Genomic DNA, 18,008 nt, shown 5'->3' with positions numbered 1-18,008 from the left:
ACAGCTGCGCCCACACCGGTGCGAGGCACTTGGTGAATACCCTGGGTGCCGACCGTAGTCCGAAGGGGAGGGCTTTGAACTGGTAATGACGCCCTTGGACCACAAACCTGAGGAATTTTCGGTGCCCCTTTAGGATGGGAATATGGAAGTAGGCATCCTCCAAATCCAACGACGACAGGAAGTCTCCTTCCTCCAGCTGACCCAGGACGTGCTGGAGGGTGACCATCCGGAACTTCTGCGCCTTGATGAACTTGTTCAGACGTCGCAGGTCCAGGATGGGGCGCCATCCCCCCGTCTTCTTCTTCACGAGGAAGTATCTCGAGTAAACTCCGGAGCCCCGAAGCCTCTTTGGGACGAGTTCGATGGCGCCCTTCCTGAGCATCGCCTTTACCTCCAGGAGAAGTTGAGGGACGTGAAGTTCTTTCCTGGCCACGGGGGGGACGCGCGGACACCTTCTTTGAAACTCGAGCGCGTGGCCCCGGGCCAAGGCGTCCAGCACCCAACGGTCGGTGGAGATGGACTCCCACACGCTGACGAAGCTCGCCAGCCGGCCTCCCACTGGGGTGCTTTGGTGGGGGCCCGACCCCACGGCCGGTTCAATCCTGCTTCGACGAGGCTTTGCCGCCTTGACCTCCTTGGCGACGACGGCGGGGTCCGCTAGACTTGCCTCGTCCTCTGTAGGCCTCCTGAGACGACGAGCGGGCCGCTTGACGGTAGGTGGAGAAACCGCCGCCGGAACCTTTGGAGGCGCCGTTGCCTCCGCTGCTCCGAAAGGGCGTCCGTCGTTGTTGCAGAACTCCAAGGGCCCGGGCCGTCTCAGTGTCCGCTTTAATGGCCTGAAGGGAATCGTCCACTGTTTTCCCAAACAGGTTCTTCCCATCGAAGGGCATGTCCAGGACTCTGGTCTGAACGTCTTGACGGAAGTCCGTAGCCTTGAGCCATCCACGCCTCCTAAGGCAAACGCCGTTGCCCAACTGGCGGAACCCAGTGTCGGCGATGTCCGTCGCAACGGTAATGGCGTGGTCCGAAGCTACCTCACCTTCCTGCAGGATCTCCAGGGCGTCTGCCCTCTTGTCGTCCGGCAGGAAGTCCAGCAGGGGAGCCAGTTTGTACCAGAGCTCCCTGTCGTAGCGGGCCACGACAGCCAAGGCGTTGGCCGCTTTAATCGTCGTCGCTGCAGACGAGATGACCCTGCGTCCCATAGCGTCCAATTTCTTTCCCTCGCCATCCGGTGGGGAAGTCGATGTGGAGGCCGCACCCCCCCACACTTTCTTCCTGGCCGCCGCAGAGACGACGGAGTCCGGGGTAGGCTGCGCCCGGAGGCACAGGGGGGCCGCGTCCGGGACCCGGTACTTCTTCTCGTACCGGTCTCTTCTAGCTGGCATCGTGGAAGGGTTCTTGAGGAGGGTGAGGCCCTCATCCCAAATGTCGTCCAATAGAGGCACTGCGAGGACCGTCTTCCTCTTGGCCTCGTGCCGTTGATAAAGGAATCCTTCCTTTTTCTTCTCCTCAGGGCAGAGTTGGAAAAGCTCGGATGCCCTGGCGATCATGGAGTGGAACGATCCAATCTCGTCGGGTGGAGAAGCCCTGGTGGGAGGTGACGACGGTAGATCCTCGTCGTATACCTCGTCGTCCGTACCTGTCGCTGCCGTGTCAGTCCCCGTATCATCCCCTCGGGTGGACGGGGAGGAGGGCTGGACGGGGCGCGACGGTTGAAAAGGAGGTGGAGGGTGGATCCTTCTTTTCTTGGTAGGGGGAACACCCGAAGGTCCTGGTTCTGGGTCCCCCGACGGGAGAGGTTCCTCCGTCGGCAACGGTAGTCTCGTCCTTATCTCTGAGCATAAGGACTGTATAGCCAACAAAATGGCCGCCGAGTTGTCTTGCGGCGCTGGCAGAGGGGAATCCGACGGGCGATCAGGGGCCTCGTCGGTACCCTCGACGATGTCGTCGTCACCTGCGTCTGGATCCATCCCGACGGGCCGGTCTTCTTCCACGCCGAGGCCGTGGCTTAAGACCTCGACCAGCTCCTCCTCCGAGGTTGAAGCCGAATCTACGACGACGCCCTGCCCCCCCTTTTTCTTCCCCACGGGGGATTTCATGGGGGTCCTATCGATGGGCACAAAAGAGGATTCCCTCCGAGGTGGCAGGGAGACTCTGAGCCCCGAAGTCGCCACCACTGGTGTAGCCTCCACAGGCTGAGCCAGGGCCGCCGCGACAGTTTCGATAGAGGGCTTGGCCGGATGGATTAAGGCCTTCACCACCTTAGGTGCGCTCACCGCCTTATCCTTGAGGGGGGGACACTGCCTCGCTCCCCCTCCGCCTTCGAGCTCGACCGGGGCCTCTCCAGGAGCTTCGCCGGGTGCTCGGCCTTCCTCTTACCCGACCCAGAGCGTTGGCTCGTGGTTGATGGTACCGGGGAGGGTGCGCCCTGCCTGGCGCCCGTAGAGCCCGACCGTTCGGCGCTCCCGGTGCCAGTGGACTCGCGGTGCTTGGCCTTATGTTGGACCCCCGTCGCCGGGGCGTCCTCAAAGGTCTTAGAAGACCGCTCGGATTTCTTCCTCTTCTTCTCGCCGGACGGGCTCTTCCCTTCTAGCCAGTTGGCAAGACGTTGATGGCGGTCCTTCATGGTCCGCTCCGACATGTTGCCGCAAAACGCACAGTCCTTCTCCACGTGCGTCTTGTCCTCATGAAGGCAGTAAAGACAAAAAGAGTGTTCGTCCTCCTTGAAGACGTTCTGCAGCTGGCATCCAGGGCAGACCCTGAACAGCTTTCCGGGCGTCGAGCTTCCCTTCTCCTGGGCCATGACCGGGCCTGAGAAACTTCTGGAGTCCTCCAAAAGCGTAGCTCGACGAAATCTTCACCCTTGAGGGGCGCAGACGAATCCGACACGGGTCCCCGTTGATCGGATGGAGAGTCGGTGGAGCTTGAGGCTCTTTTGACCGAAAGAACGAATTTTTTGAGAAAAAACGTGAAAAAATAGCACTAACGCTCGAGAGCAATAGCACGAGGATCCCAACACATGAACGTGCGGTAAAAATCTGAAGATGGCTGCCAGAGGTGGGGCTTAGGTAGAGGGCAGTCATTGGCTGTGGTCAGTATGACGCAGAGACCAGTGATTGGTTATTACTACGAAAGTCAGATCAGAAACGAAACTGATACTGGTTTTTTCTTTACCGAGGATTCCCAGCCTGACGACGGGGAATATTCATGAGCATGTGAATCCATGCCAGACCCCATGCTGGAGAACATTTACTTTTGAGAAGACTTGTCATTTTCGGCATCCATGAGAAGGGAGTCATTCTCCTGGGTAACAATCAGAACCAGAACTTTAGTATGTGTTCATTGTAGTGACAGAGATAGCATAGGAGCTTTTGACTGGGACAGTGATTTTTGATTTGGACTTTCACATACTTCTAAACGAGCATCTTACTTTCTTTAGTTTAGGTAGGAAAACCCCAATACAGTTAGGGTTATATGGGTTTGTCTTTTCTTTTAATAAACATTTATAGCAACCACTATGGCACCACTTGGTCAGTCTCATCATTCCTTGTCGCCACACAATGTATAACTATGTATAACAGAAAGAGAGTAGATGGATTGCCAATAGCTCCTACCATAGAAGTCAATCTGCATCAGTGATCATCTCCAAATCAGTATGTGAGCTTCACCTCCTCCACTAAAAATATGTAGAATTTCATGGGCTCCACCAGTGTCATTCTCCATCGATCAGGAAAGCCAGAGGCCTCCAGAGCTTTCGGGACCTTGTCCTGGAGAACTCCATGTCTATAAAGGCCACACACCTTAAACTCTCAGCTTTGCCAGCGCACAGCCACCCAGAGGTAGACTAGCAGTGGCACTGATAAATCGATGTCCTCAGTCAGGCCAGCCTCATCTCAGTAGCCGGTCTCTAAAAGCTTGCCCGATCCACAGCAAGGTTAACAACTCCTCAGTGCACGACCGGGTCTTCAACAAAGGCATTGGATCGGCATCATTGTGTAATCCACACTAAAGTCAGTGTAGAGGGGAGGAGCTTTGTGTTGTCTTTGCCCAACGATAGGTCACCAAGGTAATTCACCAAGAGTGGATGCACCTCAGGTTCACTTACAGTGCAGCCAAGGCCAGAAATCTTCTCCACCACAATGAACAAAGGCTGGCTGATTAGTTATAATAAATGTTCTTTTTAAGCATCGTGGGGCCTTATTTAGTTTACAATCTAATAAAAACAACTGGTGCAGGACCTGTAACAGGGAAAATGCACATATATGTGTGCAACAGTGCTATCCAAGTTTGAGCCGCTAGTTCCCTTCCCTCCTTAAAAATCAGGGTAGTAGCTAACTGTTAAATGTTGGAGTATAACAGGTTGGTGCTATTGTGATGGAAAGGGAAGGGCCTTAGAATAGGTCATTACAAACTAGCTGGCATTGGTATGCAGAAAATATATTTTGTATTTAACATTAACAGCCGCAGAGTAACAATGTGGGCAGGAATGCCCATTAGTGGCATGCAGACCTTGCAGGCCAATGCACAGTACAGATCACACTCTTTCAGTGCAAATTAACAAGCCAGAAAATGTTACTTGAGGGTGCGCTTAGTACAACACTGCAGGGTCAGACTATGGCCAAAGTCTCCCAAACTGAAGTGAGTGTGGACACAAAGTTTGGTGAATAAAGGGTGTCGAGAGCAATTTGTGAAAGATGACATATATTACAGCAAGGAGGCCTTCGGCTGGATGAGAAATTCCCAACGGTAAAGGCAGGCCCCTACAGTGTAGGTTTTTCTGTTGGACAGCAGAGAGTACAACATGGTTATCTTCATTCTGGCCCCTGTCAAGAGAGGTAACAAGAACCAGGAAAGCAGGTTTGTGAATGCAACATTCCAGTGCCATTAAGAGTGGAACACATGTGAGCTCGGTGGCTCCAAAAAGGGATTTTGGCTGACACTTCATGAATTGGCTTACTACACCAACTCATGCTCTAAATCAGAGATGACATCATATGACACTTGAAACACAACAAGCTGCAGTATCTTTTGGAACTGGTTTAGCTGGGAGCCAGACCCATGAGCAAAGTATAAAGAGCAGGTAAAGCATGAAATGATGTGGCCATTTCAAGAGGGAAGAGAAGCAAGGCACATCCTTCCATCCTCTTTTGAGATGATTGGTGCCTCAGCACACATCTCCTACTCTACCTTGTATCTCTTCTCGAGCTCATATGCCTCGATCAAGCAGCATGTACCCAGGGACAGTTGATTATAAATTAGATAGAAACATTCAATTTCTAAAAATAATTTGACAATGATGACCTTTGAATAGGAACTCAGGAGCACAAAATTGTGGCACAATAATTTCAAATGAAACTGCGTATCCTCTAGGGACAATCTCTTAATACGTGGTTGGTGGGTGAGGGAGCAGATAGGAAAAAGTAAAGTAAATCTTTATGATTGAATAAAAAATATTTTGCACTCCTAAATCATTGCGAAAGGAATATAAAAACACATTGACATAACATTTGGCTATTGTACAGCCATGTTCAGCCAAAGTCCTCTGGCGTTCCCAGTGCCCTTTTTTAGTTTTATCTTTTCATACCTACTGTGACGAATTCCCATATGTCGTCACTTCTCCCCTTGGCGGAACCCCTTCCCATGAGGTCAGGGTTGTGAGGCCACTACTTGAAGGTCCCCTTGGGTGGTATTCAGCGGATGGATCTCATGGGGGAGGAAAGCCTCCTATTGGATTAGTGATGACCTGGGGAGAACATGGTATCCCCTAGCCCACCTAACACTAACACACCTTCCCACCCCCCTCTACCAATACTTTCCCTAGTGCTCGTATATGTTTTTGCCATACCACCGATATAGGAAGTACTGGGACGAGGAAGAGTGTGGGATCCTCAATCTAGTGAGACGAGCGAGAGACCAATTGACTCACTGGAAGACCGCTAGATCACTACTGAGATGAGGATGAAGTGCGGAACAATAGCGAGCATTCAGGAGAATATGATTGAACAGTCTAATCTTTCCCGAAACCTGATTGGCCAGAGCCCATTCAAAACTGAAGAGGGAAACCAGGAAGGTGAGAGAAGCCCTCCCTGGAGAAACAGCGTGACCGGAAGCAGACCAGAGCAGAGAACAGAGATGTTTGTTTCTGAGGATACTACTCTTCAGGCAGAGTTGACCCTATCCGGCCCACTAAGGAGTGACCGACCAGAGCCATGGAGAAGCAGGAGTCCAGGATCGATAAGCAGCTCGAACGCACGGTCGACAGGAGACGTGCAGACCGTGAGAAATCAAACACTGTGGAGCCCCCGCAGCACACCGTAAAGCAGAAGAGGCCGCGAGAGGCCCGAAAGGAGACAGAGAAGAGCCTGCGACCGACCGACGAACACCGGCAAGCACATTTAAGGTACCTGGGTTGCCAGGATGGTTGGTTGACCTTTAGATGATTTGACAAGTGTCTGAATACAAGTCAGGGACCGGCACCATTTTATGAAGAACAACCTAAGTCATCTTCGTAGTCACAGTACCTGGCAGGATAGTGAACCAGGGCTACTGCAAAAGGAAAAGAGAAATACCTGGATCTGGGACCCAAACCCATAAGAACTGATATGAACTGTGAACTTTTGAAGTGCAAACCAAGCCTGGGGAAGGCAGGCATTCCCGCTGGCAGTGTGAACTGGATAATGAAGTCTGCTAAAGGGATTGGGGGAAGGGAGTCATTCCGTCCAGCCTTTGTGAACTGTGAAACCAAGAGACATCAGGAGAAGGAAGCAATACCTCTTGGCTTTTTTACCATGTGAAGCCAAGGAAGATTGTGTATCATGAGACCAATCAAAAGAAGGCCCATGCAAGGGACTCATTCCCCTGGCACTGTGGAGACACGGAGAACCAAATACCTGGACAAGGGAGGCATTCTCCAGGAACCCAATAGTGAAGCGAAACTATGGTCAATAAGGAATGGGGAAAGGAACTGAGGCCTGAAAAAGGAAGTCATTCTCTCAGGCGAGATTCCCTCTACAATTGGAACTGTGGCTCACTATCCAGAAGAAGGGAGTCATTCTTCTGGACCAAAAAGACCCGCTACCTTCTGCTTATTAGTTACAGCTGTGAGGGATAGAAGTAGGCATGTATTTACTTGGACATTCTGACTGATTCCTTAGTTCTTTAATAGAGGCAGGGAACCCCGGGTTAGGGAGACATAGATATCCTCTTTGTTTTTGCCTGCATAAATGTCATTACCAATCACCATGCCACCATTGTGTCAGATTCGTACATCTGCACCCTTACACCACTCATACCCACTGGGAATGAACAGTGATGCTGTGCAGCTCTCCTGCTTTTACAAGGACATGAACATGGCATCCATGATCTTCCCTATGCCTCAAGGCAATCCCCTGTGTCATGGAACATCCGCTCACATCATGTGTATACCTTTGCAATGCACCACCTTTCATGCAGAAATATACACAGCAGAGCCTGTTAGTAATGCAGTGCAGAACTTGGTCTACTTGATTGCCTTAGAACTCTGCCGAGTACATGGCAACAATTGGCACATTCGTAGTTACCCAATCCTGAAAAAAGATCGAGCTCAAAATAGTATGTAAAGTAAAACAGAGCACCATTTAAAGTAGGTGCAGTACCTCTTACCTTGATCTGTTCAAACTCTTCGGCCTTTGATACTATAGAAAGGATGTCGCCTTCTGTCTTGTGGGCATCAAACAGTTCATTAAAAGTCTAGAAAAAAAAACAATCATGTTTTCATGAAAGCATTTTTAAAAACGTAATAACAGTTCAAAATGAAAAAGAACCTGTGAGAATTGAAGTGGTGATCAGCAACTGCAAACAGAAAAAGGATTTACAAAGTCAGCAGGTCTGGCTTTATTGTGCAGTTTCCCATGCCAAGCTACAGCCACCATAGCCTAAGGGAAAGCCTTACATACACAGAGCTAAGTACATCTCCTGGTGGGGAGGTGCTACCATCATATAACGGGTGCAGCCAAGCCCACACATCTATAGCCATCTTATGCAAAGACCTAGCCTTGTGTGCCAGATATCGCAACCATTTCCAGCTCAAATGGCAAGTGCACCCTTCTAAGTTAGGTACAGCATCCCATGTCTGTGTACCTACAAAGTGCACAACACAGAGTACCCTTTTACTAGTGCTAAAAGAAAGCATTAGGTGAACACAAGGAAGAGGAGGAACGCGGTGGAGGGGGAAAAGTCGGGTGTGGAGATTGAAGTTGAAGTGAGAAAGTTCATCGATCTTGGATGGAGGGGCAGGTCTTATGAGTTTCCTGAAGTTTGCCATAGAAGTGGCTTGACATGTTTCTGTGAATGGTGTTCCATAAGGTAGTGGTCACCACTGTGAACCTGCTATGTTCTCAGCCACTGTATCAGGAGATGGGGACATTTAGGAGTAGTGGATGAGTTCAGATATTCACGTACCTTGCCATCGCACTGAGTGTTGAATGTATCAGAATGCAATTTGTCCTTCCTACTCGTTACTAAGGCAGACATTCGCTTTGCCTCAATCGGTATAGATCCCTGCACATGACTGTATTCAGGGCATGGAGGATACAGAATGCCTCGCAGGCTAATCTGCGTAATTGCAGCTCACGCAGTGCAAATGTCCCGTAACCAACCAGTCTACCACAATAGGCGCCTTAACAGAATGACCTGTTAAAAGAGGCACTTTGCTTCAATTCAGATGCCTTCCATTCCCGCCATATACAAGGCTGCAAGTCAAGGAATAAACATTACTCTACTCACTATAGAAGAGCCCAAAGGATTGCACTTTCCTTTAAACAACACAAATGGTGTCAGAGAACTGCAAAGTCCAGAAAATACGTTGTATCACACCGTTCACATGTTCACATTGGACCAACTTTCTAACAATTAACCATCTACCCGAGTTCAGAGACTTACCCAAAAGAATTGCACATCCCAGTAAAAAAAGGTTGGCCCACTCAATACAGAGGATTCTATCAGACTACGCATATTAGAATGCATGCCAGACACCTAAGCAGAACTACATATCACAGAATGTCCCCATTCTCAAGGTGGAGGAGCTCTCATCTGCAGGCCCCAGAGTGCACACTGCCTAATGCAAATAGAGGGCTCCATGCAGAATAAAAGAATGCACACTGCCTTAGTATGGAAGACCACTCACAACATCACAAGTCACCCATTTCACTAACTTCAGCTGATCTGCGGGTGTGCATGTGTTTTCATCCTGTCTCTATCTCTTTCTCGCTCTTTTTTGTTCGTCTTCCCCTGCAGCACCAACGTGTGCCATTCGGTGGGTGCTTGTCCAGTGCTGTATTTTCCTTTGCATTCTGGCAATTTATGTATTGCTGGATTTAGAATAATGTGTGTACTCAGGACTGAAGAGCCAGAGTGCAAATAGAAAACGACTGGACTTGCATTACCCGAGGAGAACGTGGGATGTTGGCGAGTATGCATAATGCACTTGACTGCAAGGGGGTGACAGTGCGCCACTACCTAGACAGTGACCTCTGCGGCCCTCCGAGCACTGCCCATTATCCTGCGGGTGTAGATTGCCATTGCTGGTGGGTAAGGGGCAGGTATGGAATGGCTTCCGAAGAGAGAGCTGCCTCATGGAGGAGGGAAACACTGGCAATCCTTATTCATTTTCCTCTCACCAAAAGAATGAAACATACCGAACTGCCAATTAAAAGAGATGCGGCTCACGCTGCCACCACGTGACCATTTTATGACACGAGAAAGCGCTATTCTTACGGTCTTTTTCTTTTTGTTCTAATAGGATATATTTGGCCGATTTCAACCATATCTACACACGACACTTTAATGCAGGGCGTGTTAAAAGCAATCACAATCACTCCAACATCTATAACTAACAAGGAACAAGTTACTTACCTGTAACTGTTGTTCTCCAGCATGGGTCTGGCATGGATTCACATGCTCATGAATATTCCCCGTCGTCAGGCTGGGAATCCTCGGTAAAGAAAAAACCAGTATCAGTTTCGTTTCTGATCTGTCTTTCGTAGTAATAACCAATCACTGGTCTCTGCGTCATACTGACCACAGCCAATGACTGCCCTCTACCTAAGCACCGCCTCTGGCAGCCATCTTCAGATTTGGAAGCACGTGAAGTGGCAGTATGACCAAGTGAAGAGCCGCAGAGGGGTAGGCGGGAGGGTTCGCATGTGAATCCATGCCAGACCCATGCTGGAGAACAACAGTTACAGGTAAGTAACTTGTTCCTTCTCCAGCATGGGGTCTGGCATGGATTCACATGCTCATGAATAAAGAATACATAGCAGTACACACATGCACAACCACGGGAGGTGGCAAAGGCTCAACATTAAGCATCACATAAACTCAACATTAAGCATCTTACCTCCTCACCAGGCTCACCTCAGGCGAACAGGTTGCGCAGCACTGCTTGGCCGACCCTGGACTCCTCCCTGGAATCCCGGTCGACGCAGTAGAATTTCGTGAAGGTGTGCGTCGACCTCCACGTAGCAGCCCTGCATATGTCCAGCAGGGGCACACCAGATAGGAACGCCGTGGTAGCTGCGATCGCTCTGGTGGAATGGGCTCTCGGACGGCCAGGCAGCGGTCGGTTTGCCAACCGATGACAGTACATGATACAGCCGGAGAGCCATCTGGAAATGGAAGCCTTCGAGAGAGCCTTCCCCTGATTGACAGGTCCAAAGTTCACAAAGAGTTGTGACGTCTTCCGAAAACACTTCGTGCGGTCTACGTAGAACTTCAGCGCTCTAGCCACATCCAGCGAGTGCAAAGTCCTCTCAGCCGGCGACGAAGGCGACGGGAAGAACACAGGCAACACCAAGGGTTCGTTGAGATGGAAGTCCGACGGCACCTTGGGCATGAAGGAGGGGTGCGTCCTGAGCACTACCCTCGTGTCGTGGAAAGTCAAGTACGGGGCCTTGCAGGACAGGGCCTGGATCTCTCCCACTCGTCGTGCGGAGGTGATGGCCACAAGAAAAGCTGTTTTCCACGATAGAAACTTCAACGGGGCCGAGTGCAGAGGCTCGAACGGAGGTCCCATGAGCTTGGTCAGCACCACGTTGAGCTCCCACGCCGGGGCCGGAGCCTTCACCGGCGGGAACGATCTGAACAGTCCCTTCATGAACTCTTTCACCAGACGATGAGACCACAAGGACGTCCGCCCCGTGGTTCTGGTGTATCGGGAGATCGCAGCAAGATGAATCTTGATGGACGCGTGTGCCAGACCAGCTTTGGCCAGCGTCAGCAGGTACGGCAGTACTTGGGGGGCCGTAATCCGTAGAGGGTTAATCTTCTGTGCGTGGCACCAGACAGAGAACCTCTTCCATTTGTGTCCGTAGCATTTAAGAGTCGAGGACGCCCTGGCCTTTGCAAGAACCTCTCTGCAATCGGCCGGTATGTCGTATCCTCCAAACTCTAGCGCTGCAGGAGCCAGGCCTGCAAGTTCAGCGACTTCGGGTCGTGGTGGAGGATGGCGCCTCCTTCCCTGGAGAGTAGATCCGCGTCCGCCGGCAGCTTGATCGGCGGGGACGCTGACAAGTCCAGAAGGTCCGGGAACCATATCTGCCTCGGCCACGCAGGTGCGACGAGGATCATCCTGCACCGTGACCTCTTGAGCTGGTTGACGAGCCGGATTAGCAGAGGCAAGGGAGGGAACGCGTAGAGGAACAGGCCCTCCCAGGGGAACGAGAAAGCATCGCCCATGCTCCTCGTCTGGGGAAACCTGCTGGCGAACCTCCGGCACTTGGTGTTCGTCGCCGTCGCGAACAGGTCGATCTGGGGTGTGCCCCACCGTCGGAAGAGGCGATCCACCAGATCCTGCCGTAGTTCCCACTCGTGGCACGAGCGCAGCTCCCTGCTGAGTGAGTCGGCGATGGTGTTTTTTATCCCTGCCAGATGAAACGGCACCAGAAAAATCCCTTGGGCGACGGCCCAATGCCACAGGTCCTGCGCCTCCTTGGACAGCGCTGGGGACCTGGTTCCGCCCTGTTTCCTGATGTAAAACATGGTGGTGGTGTTGTCGGTGAAGATCCTCACCACCTTGCCCTTGAGGGACGGAAGGAAGGACCTGAGGGCCCAAAACACTGCACGGAGCTCCAGGACGTTGATATGCAGGGACTTCTCCGTCGGGAGCCAGAGTCCCCTTGCGTGCAGATTTTCGGTGTGCGCTCCCCACCCTTCCAGGGAGGCATCCGTGGTCACAGTCTCCTGGTGGGCTGGGGTCTGGAAGTCCATGCCCGCCGTCAGATGCGCGCGGGTGCCCCACCACCGTATCGCTCATCGGAAACTCTCGTTGAGCTTGATCCTTTCCTCGAAGCTGCCCGTCGTCTGGATCCAGCGCGCATCCAGGAATTCTTGCAACGGGCGCATCCGGAGCCTGCACATGGGAATGAGGTAGATGCAGGAAGACATCATCCCGAGGAGGGACTTGATGGACCTCACCTTGGCCGCGTCGGCCACCAACATCCGTTGCACCTTGCCCAAGATGGTCCTGGTCCTCTCCTCCGACGGGGAGGCCAGAAGGGACACTGTGTCGAGCCTCGCTCCCAGAAACAGTGCGACTTGCGCGGGCACCAGGTGGGATTTGGCGTAGTTCACGGAGAATCCCAGGTCCGTGAGGAGTTGGACGGTCCTTGCCGTGTGGACCACGGCGAGCTCCCTCGTCTTGGCGCGGATGAGCCAGTCGTCCAGGTAGGGGTAGACGTGAATCCACTCGCGGCGCAGCTGCGCCGCCACTGGTGCGAGGCACTTGGTGAATACCCTGGGTGCCGACCGTAGTCCGAAGGGAAGGGCTTTGAACTGGTAATGACGCCCTTGGACCACGAATCTGAGGAATTTGCGGTGCCCCTTTAGGATGGGAATGTGGAAGTAGGCATCCTCCAAATCCAACGACGATAGGAAGTCTCCTTCCTCCAGCTGACCCAGGACGTGCTGGAGGGTGACCATCCGGAACTTCTGCGCCTTGATGAACTTGTTCAGACGTCGCAGGTCTAGGATGGGGCGCCATCCTCCCGTCTTCTTCTTCACGAGGAAGTATCTCGAGTAGACTCCGGAGCCCCAAAGCCTCTTTGGGACGAGTTCGATGGCGCCCTTTCTGAGCATCGCCTTTACCTCCAGGAGAAGTTGAGGGACGTGAAGTTCTTTCCTGGCCACGGGGGGGACGCGCGGGCACCTTCTTTGAAACTCGAGCGCGTGGCCCCGGGCCAGGGCGTCCAGCACCCAACGGTCGGTGGAGATGGACTCCCACACGCTGACGAAGCCCGCCAGCCGGCCTCCCACCGGGGTGCTTCGGTGGGGGCCCGACCCCACGGCCGGTTCAATCCTGCTTGGACGCGGCCTTGCCGCCTTGACCTCCTTGGCGACGACGGCGGGGTCCGCTAGACTTGCCTCGTCCTCTGTAGGCCTCTTGCGACGACGAGCGGGCCGCTTGACGGTAGGAAGCGAAACCGCCGCCGGAACCTTTGGAGGCGCCCTTGCCTCCGCCGCTCCGAAAGGGCGTCCGTCGTTGCAGGACTCCAAGGGCCCGGGCCGTCTCAGTATCTGCCTTGATGGCCTGAAGGGAATCGTCCACTGTCTTCCCAAACAGGTTGTTCCCGTCGAAGGGCATGTCCAGGACTCTGGTCTGGACGTCCTGCCGGAAGTCCGTAGCTTTGAGCCATCCACGACGTCGAAGGCAAACGCCGTTGCCCAGCTGGCGGAACCCGGTGTCGGCGATGTCCGTCGCCACGGTGATGGCGTGGTCCGAGGCCACCTCACCTTCCTGCAGGATCTCAAGGGCCTCCGCCCTCTTGTCGTCCGGCAGAAAATCCAGCAGGGGAGCTATCTTGTACCAGAGCTCCCTGTCGTAGCGGGCCACGATAGCCAAGGCGTTGGCCGCTTTAATCGTCGTCGCTGCCGACGAGATGACTCTACGTCCCATAGCATCCAATTTCTTTCCCTCGCCGTCCGGCGGGGAAGTCGATGTGGAGGCCGCACCCCCCCCCGCTTTCTTCCTGGCTGCCGCGGAGACGACGGAGTCCGGGGTAGGCTGCGCCCGGAGGCATAGGGGGGCCGTGTCCGGGACCCGGTACTTTTTCTCGTACCGGTCTCTTCTAGCTGGCGTCGTGGAAGGGTTCTTGAGGAGGGAAAGGCCCTCATCCCAAATGTCGTCCAACAGAGGCACTGCGAGGACCGTCTTCCTCTTGGCCTCGCGCCGCTGATAAAGGAAGCCTTCCTTTTTCTTCTCCTCAGGGCAGAGTTGGAAAAGCTCGGAAGCCCTGGAGATCAAGGAGTGGAAAGATCCGATCTCGTCGGGCGGAGAAGCCCTGGTGGGAGGCGACGACGGAAAATCCTCGTCGTATGCCTCGTCGTCCGTACCCGTCGCTGCCGTGTCAGTCCCCGTATCATCCCCTCGGGTGGACGGGGAGGAGGGCTGGAAGGGGCGCGACGGTTGAAAAGGAGGTGGTGGATGGATCCTTCTTTTCTTGGTAGGGGGAACACCAGAAGGTCCCGGTTCTGGATCCCCCGACGGGAGAGGTTCCTCCGTCGGTAACGGTAGCCTCGTCCTTATCTCGGAGCATAAGGACTGTATGGCCAACAAAATGGCCGCCGAGTTGTCTTGCGGCGCTGGCAGAGGGGAATCCGACGGGCGAGCAGGGGCCCCGTCGGTATCCTCGACGATGTCGTCGTCGTCACCTGCGTCGGGGTCCATTCCGACGGGCTGGCCTTCTTCCACGCCTAGGCCGTGGCTTAAGATCTCGATCAGCTCCTCTTCTGAGGTTGAGGCCGAATCTCCGACGACGCCCTGCCCCCCCTTCTTCTTCCCCACGGAGGGTTTCACGGGGTTCCTATCGATGGGCACAAAGGAAGACTCCCTCCGAGGAGGCAGGGAGATTCTGGGCCCTGAGGTCGCCACCACTGGTGCAGCCACCACAGGCTGAGCCAGGGCCGCCGCGACCGTTTCGATAGAGGGCTTGGTCGGATGGATCAAGGCCTTCACCACCTTAGGTGCGCTCACCGCCTTATCCTTGAGGGAGGGGGCACTGCCACGCTCCTCCTCTGCCTTAGAGCTCGACCGGGGCCTCTCCAGGAGCTTCGCCGGGTGCTCGGCCTTCCTCTTACCCGACCCAGAGCGTTGGCTCGTGGTTGATGGTGCCGGGGAGGGTGCGCCCTGCCTGGCGCCCGTAGAGCCCGACCGTTCGGCGCTCCCGGTGCCAGCGGACTCGCGGTGCTTGGCCTTATGTTGGGCCCCCGTCGCCGGGGCGCCCTCAAAGGTCTTAGAAGACCGCTCGGATTTCTTCTTCTTCTCGCCAGACGGGCTCTTACCCTCCAGCCAGTTGGCGAGACGTTGATGGCGGTCCTTCATGGTCCGTTCCGACATGTTGCCGCAAAACGCACAGTCCTTCTCCACGTGCGTCTTGTCCTCATGAAGGCAGTAAAGGCAGAAAGAGTGTTCGTCCTCCTTGAAGACGTTCTGCAGCTGGCATCCAGGGCAGACCCTGAACAGCTTTCCGGGCGTCGAGCTTCCCTTCTCCTGGGCCATCTCCGAGACCGGGCCTGAGAAGCTTCTGGATTCCTCCGAAGTGTAGCTCGACGAAATCTTCACCCTTGAGGGGCACAGATGAATCCGACACGGGTCCCCGTTGATCGGATGTAGGATCGGTGGAGCTTGAGGCTCTTTTGACCGAAAGAATCGAAGTTTTTTGTGAAAAAAGCGCGAAAAATAGCACTAACGCTCGAGAGCAATAGCACGAGGATCCCAACACATGAACGTGCGGTAAAAATCTGAAGATGGCTGCCAGAGGCGGTGCTTAGGTAGAGGGCAGTCATTGGCTGTGGTCAGTATGACGCAGAGACCAGTGATTGGTTATTACTACGAAAGACAGATCAGAAACGAAACTGATACTGGTTTTTTCTTTACCGAGGATTCCCAGCCTGACGACGGGGAATATTCATGAGCATGTGAATCCATGCCAGACCCCATGCTGGAGAATATGATAATACTGTATGTCCACACATATCAAATAGTACCAGCCACCTGTCAAATATATCAACATTATAACATGGTATGCTTAATCAACCTGCTATCATTGGTACTTCAGTTAAACACGCCAACATACCTTGGAAAATCATGACAAGATGAAGGCTTGTATTTTCCGTATGCCTGCAACACGGGTCTTGCCCCAACGTATGCACTTCACAAAAGTAAATCAACAGTGTACCGTAACAAGACACGTGTTCGCAAGGTAGCGCCAGTAAATACCAATTAATGACTAGAGCCCGTGCGCCTCTTCAAGATGAGGACCAGGTCTGTTGTGTCCTCATCAGTGTTAATGACCCTGTTTGAATGGGCGCCAAGTCCCATTTCTATTGTTGTTCTTTTGTTGTGGGCCGCGCCCCACAGTAGGCAGGAAGAGGCAGGGTCACCGCCTCAGGCGCCAGTTTCACGCCGATGATTAAAGAGATAAGTAGCTACTTGACCGGCTCCCGTGTATTATTATATTTGCGTCATTTAATCTGCTATATTGATTTATTGCTGCATCCGACTCCTGTCGGGATATAACAATGGTGACGAGGATGGGATCACGAGTCTGTTTTCCTTGAGAATCAAACCCTCCGGGGATTGAGACAGGGTGTGGTGTATACGTTTGAATGTGCGCAGTTGAGATTTCTCTTGGGAGGGTAGGCCCGCCTTGTCTCGGTCTTTTATGTGCCATCGGCCTGATTGTATGCACTCCTTCACGATTTGTAGGAGTTTGTCTTTGCTGGTGGCTTCCACTAGTTGGGCTGTGGAAATGTGTTTCGGGAGAGCGTTGTCAACGAGATAGTTGACATATTGATTTGCTTTAACGGATTGACGCTCTTCTTGAGCGGGCAGAGGGTATCTGGACAGGAAATCCCCTGGATTATTGTCTTTGCCTGGCCTGTGAACGATTGTGAATGAGTACTCCTGTAGTCATAATCCCCATCGGGCTATGCGGGGTGGCATTTTAGCCGTAGGTTTGCCGTAGATCGTGGTGAGCACCTGGTGGTCCGTGACAACGGTGAAAGGGCGTCCATATAGAAAGAGATGGTAATGTTCGCATGCCCACACGACTGCCAGGCTTTCCTTCTCAGGTTGCTAATATGCACACTTGGCGGGTGACAGGCTTCGGCTTGCATATGCCACTATGCGTTTTGGTAACGTTGGTGAGGCTCTGGGTCTGGACTGGGCCAGGATGGCTCCAAGGCCGACCGGGCTAGCATCCACGGTCAGTTCAGTGTCATATGCGGGATCGTAGTAAGCCATGCACAAGGCTAATGCGATGTGACGCTTGATCTCTTGAAATGCTTCTTTGCATGAGGAGCCTTAGTGGTGTGCTCATCGATGCAAAATCTTGAATGTACCGGGTGCAGTTACTGGCCATCCCTAGGAATGAGCGTATGGCTGATGGAGATGTGGGAGTAGGGGCGTCTACCAGTGCTTGCACCTTCTCAGGATCTGGGCGCATGCCTTTGTTCGAAAAATATATGTCCAAAGAATTTCAATGTTGTTTTGCTGATTTCGCATTTTTCAGGATTGAGAGTGAGGTGGACGTTTTCTAGTGCCATGCAGACTCTTCTCAGAGTGTCATCGTGACTTTCTTGTGATGTGCCGAAAATAAGAATGTCGCCGCTATAATTTAGACAGTGGGGAATATGCTTGATTATTTGATGAATCTCGTTTTGGAAAATTTCAGCGGCCGAAGATACTCCGAAGCTTAATCTTTTATACCTGAACAGTCCTAGGTGTGTTGAGAAAGTTGTGATGTATCTTGATGAGGGGTGAAGTTCAAGTTGATGGTAACCTTCGTTTAGATCAAGCTTTGAGAACACGGTCGCCCCATGTAATAGATGCATCATGTCAGTCATGCGCGGGGCTAAGTGTCGTTCCCTTTCAATGGCTACATTTGGGGCACGCATGTCCACACAGATGCGTATACTTGATTTGCTGTCTCTTTTGGGTACCAGTACTATCGGAGAGACCCACGGTGTTGGACCGG

The 18,008-nt window shown here is 52.9% G+C and overlaps 1 protein-coding gene across 2 annotated transcripts in view; it reads right to left on the bottom strand.

Annotated features, from left to right (window-relative positions):
- Nucleotides 1-18,008, bottom strand: part of ASCC3 (activating signal cointegrator 1 complex subunit 3) — a 2,962,611-nt gene that overhangs the window by 947,508 nt on the left and 1,997,095 nt on the right. For both annotated transcript variants that reach the window (XM_069606524.1, XM_069606525.1), the window contains exon 20: nt 7,642-7,728. In XM_069606524.1, coding sequence (XP_069462625.1) covers nt 7,642-7,728 — 87 coding nt within the window. The remainder of the gene's footprint in view (nt 1-7,641; nt 7,729-18,008) is intronic.

This window comes from Ambystoma mexicanum, chromosome 4p (assembly GCF_040938575.1).
Source record: "Ambystoma mexicanum isolate Mex_15411 chromosome 4p, UKY_AmexF1_1, whole genome shotgun sequence".
Classification (NCBI taxonomy): Eukaryota; Metazoa; Chordata; class Amphibia; order Caudata; family Ambystomatidae; genus Ambystoma; species Ambystoma mexicanum.
This window is presented reverse-complemented; position numbering and strand designations above follow the sequence as displayed.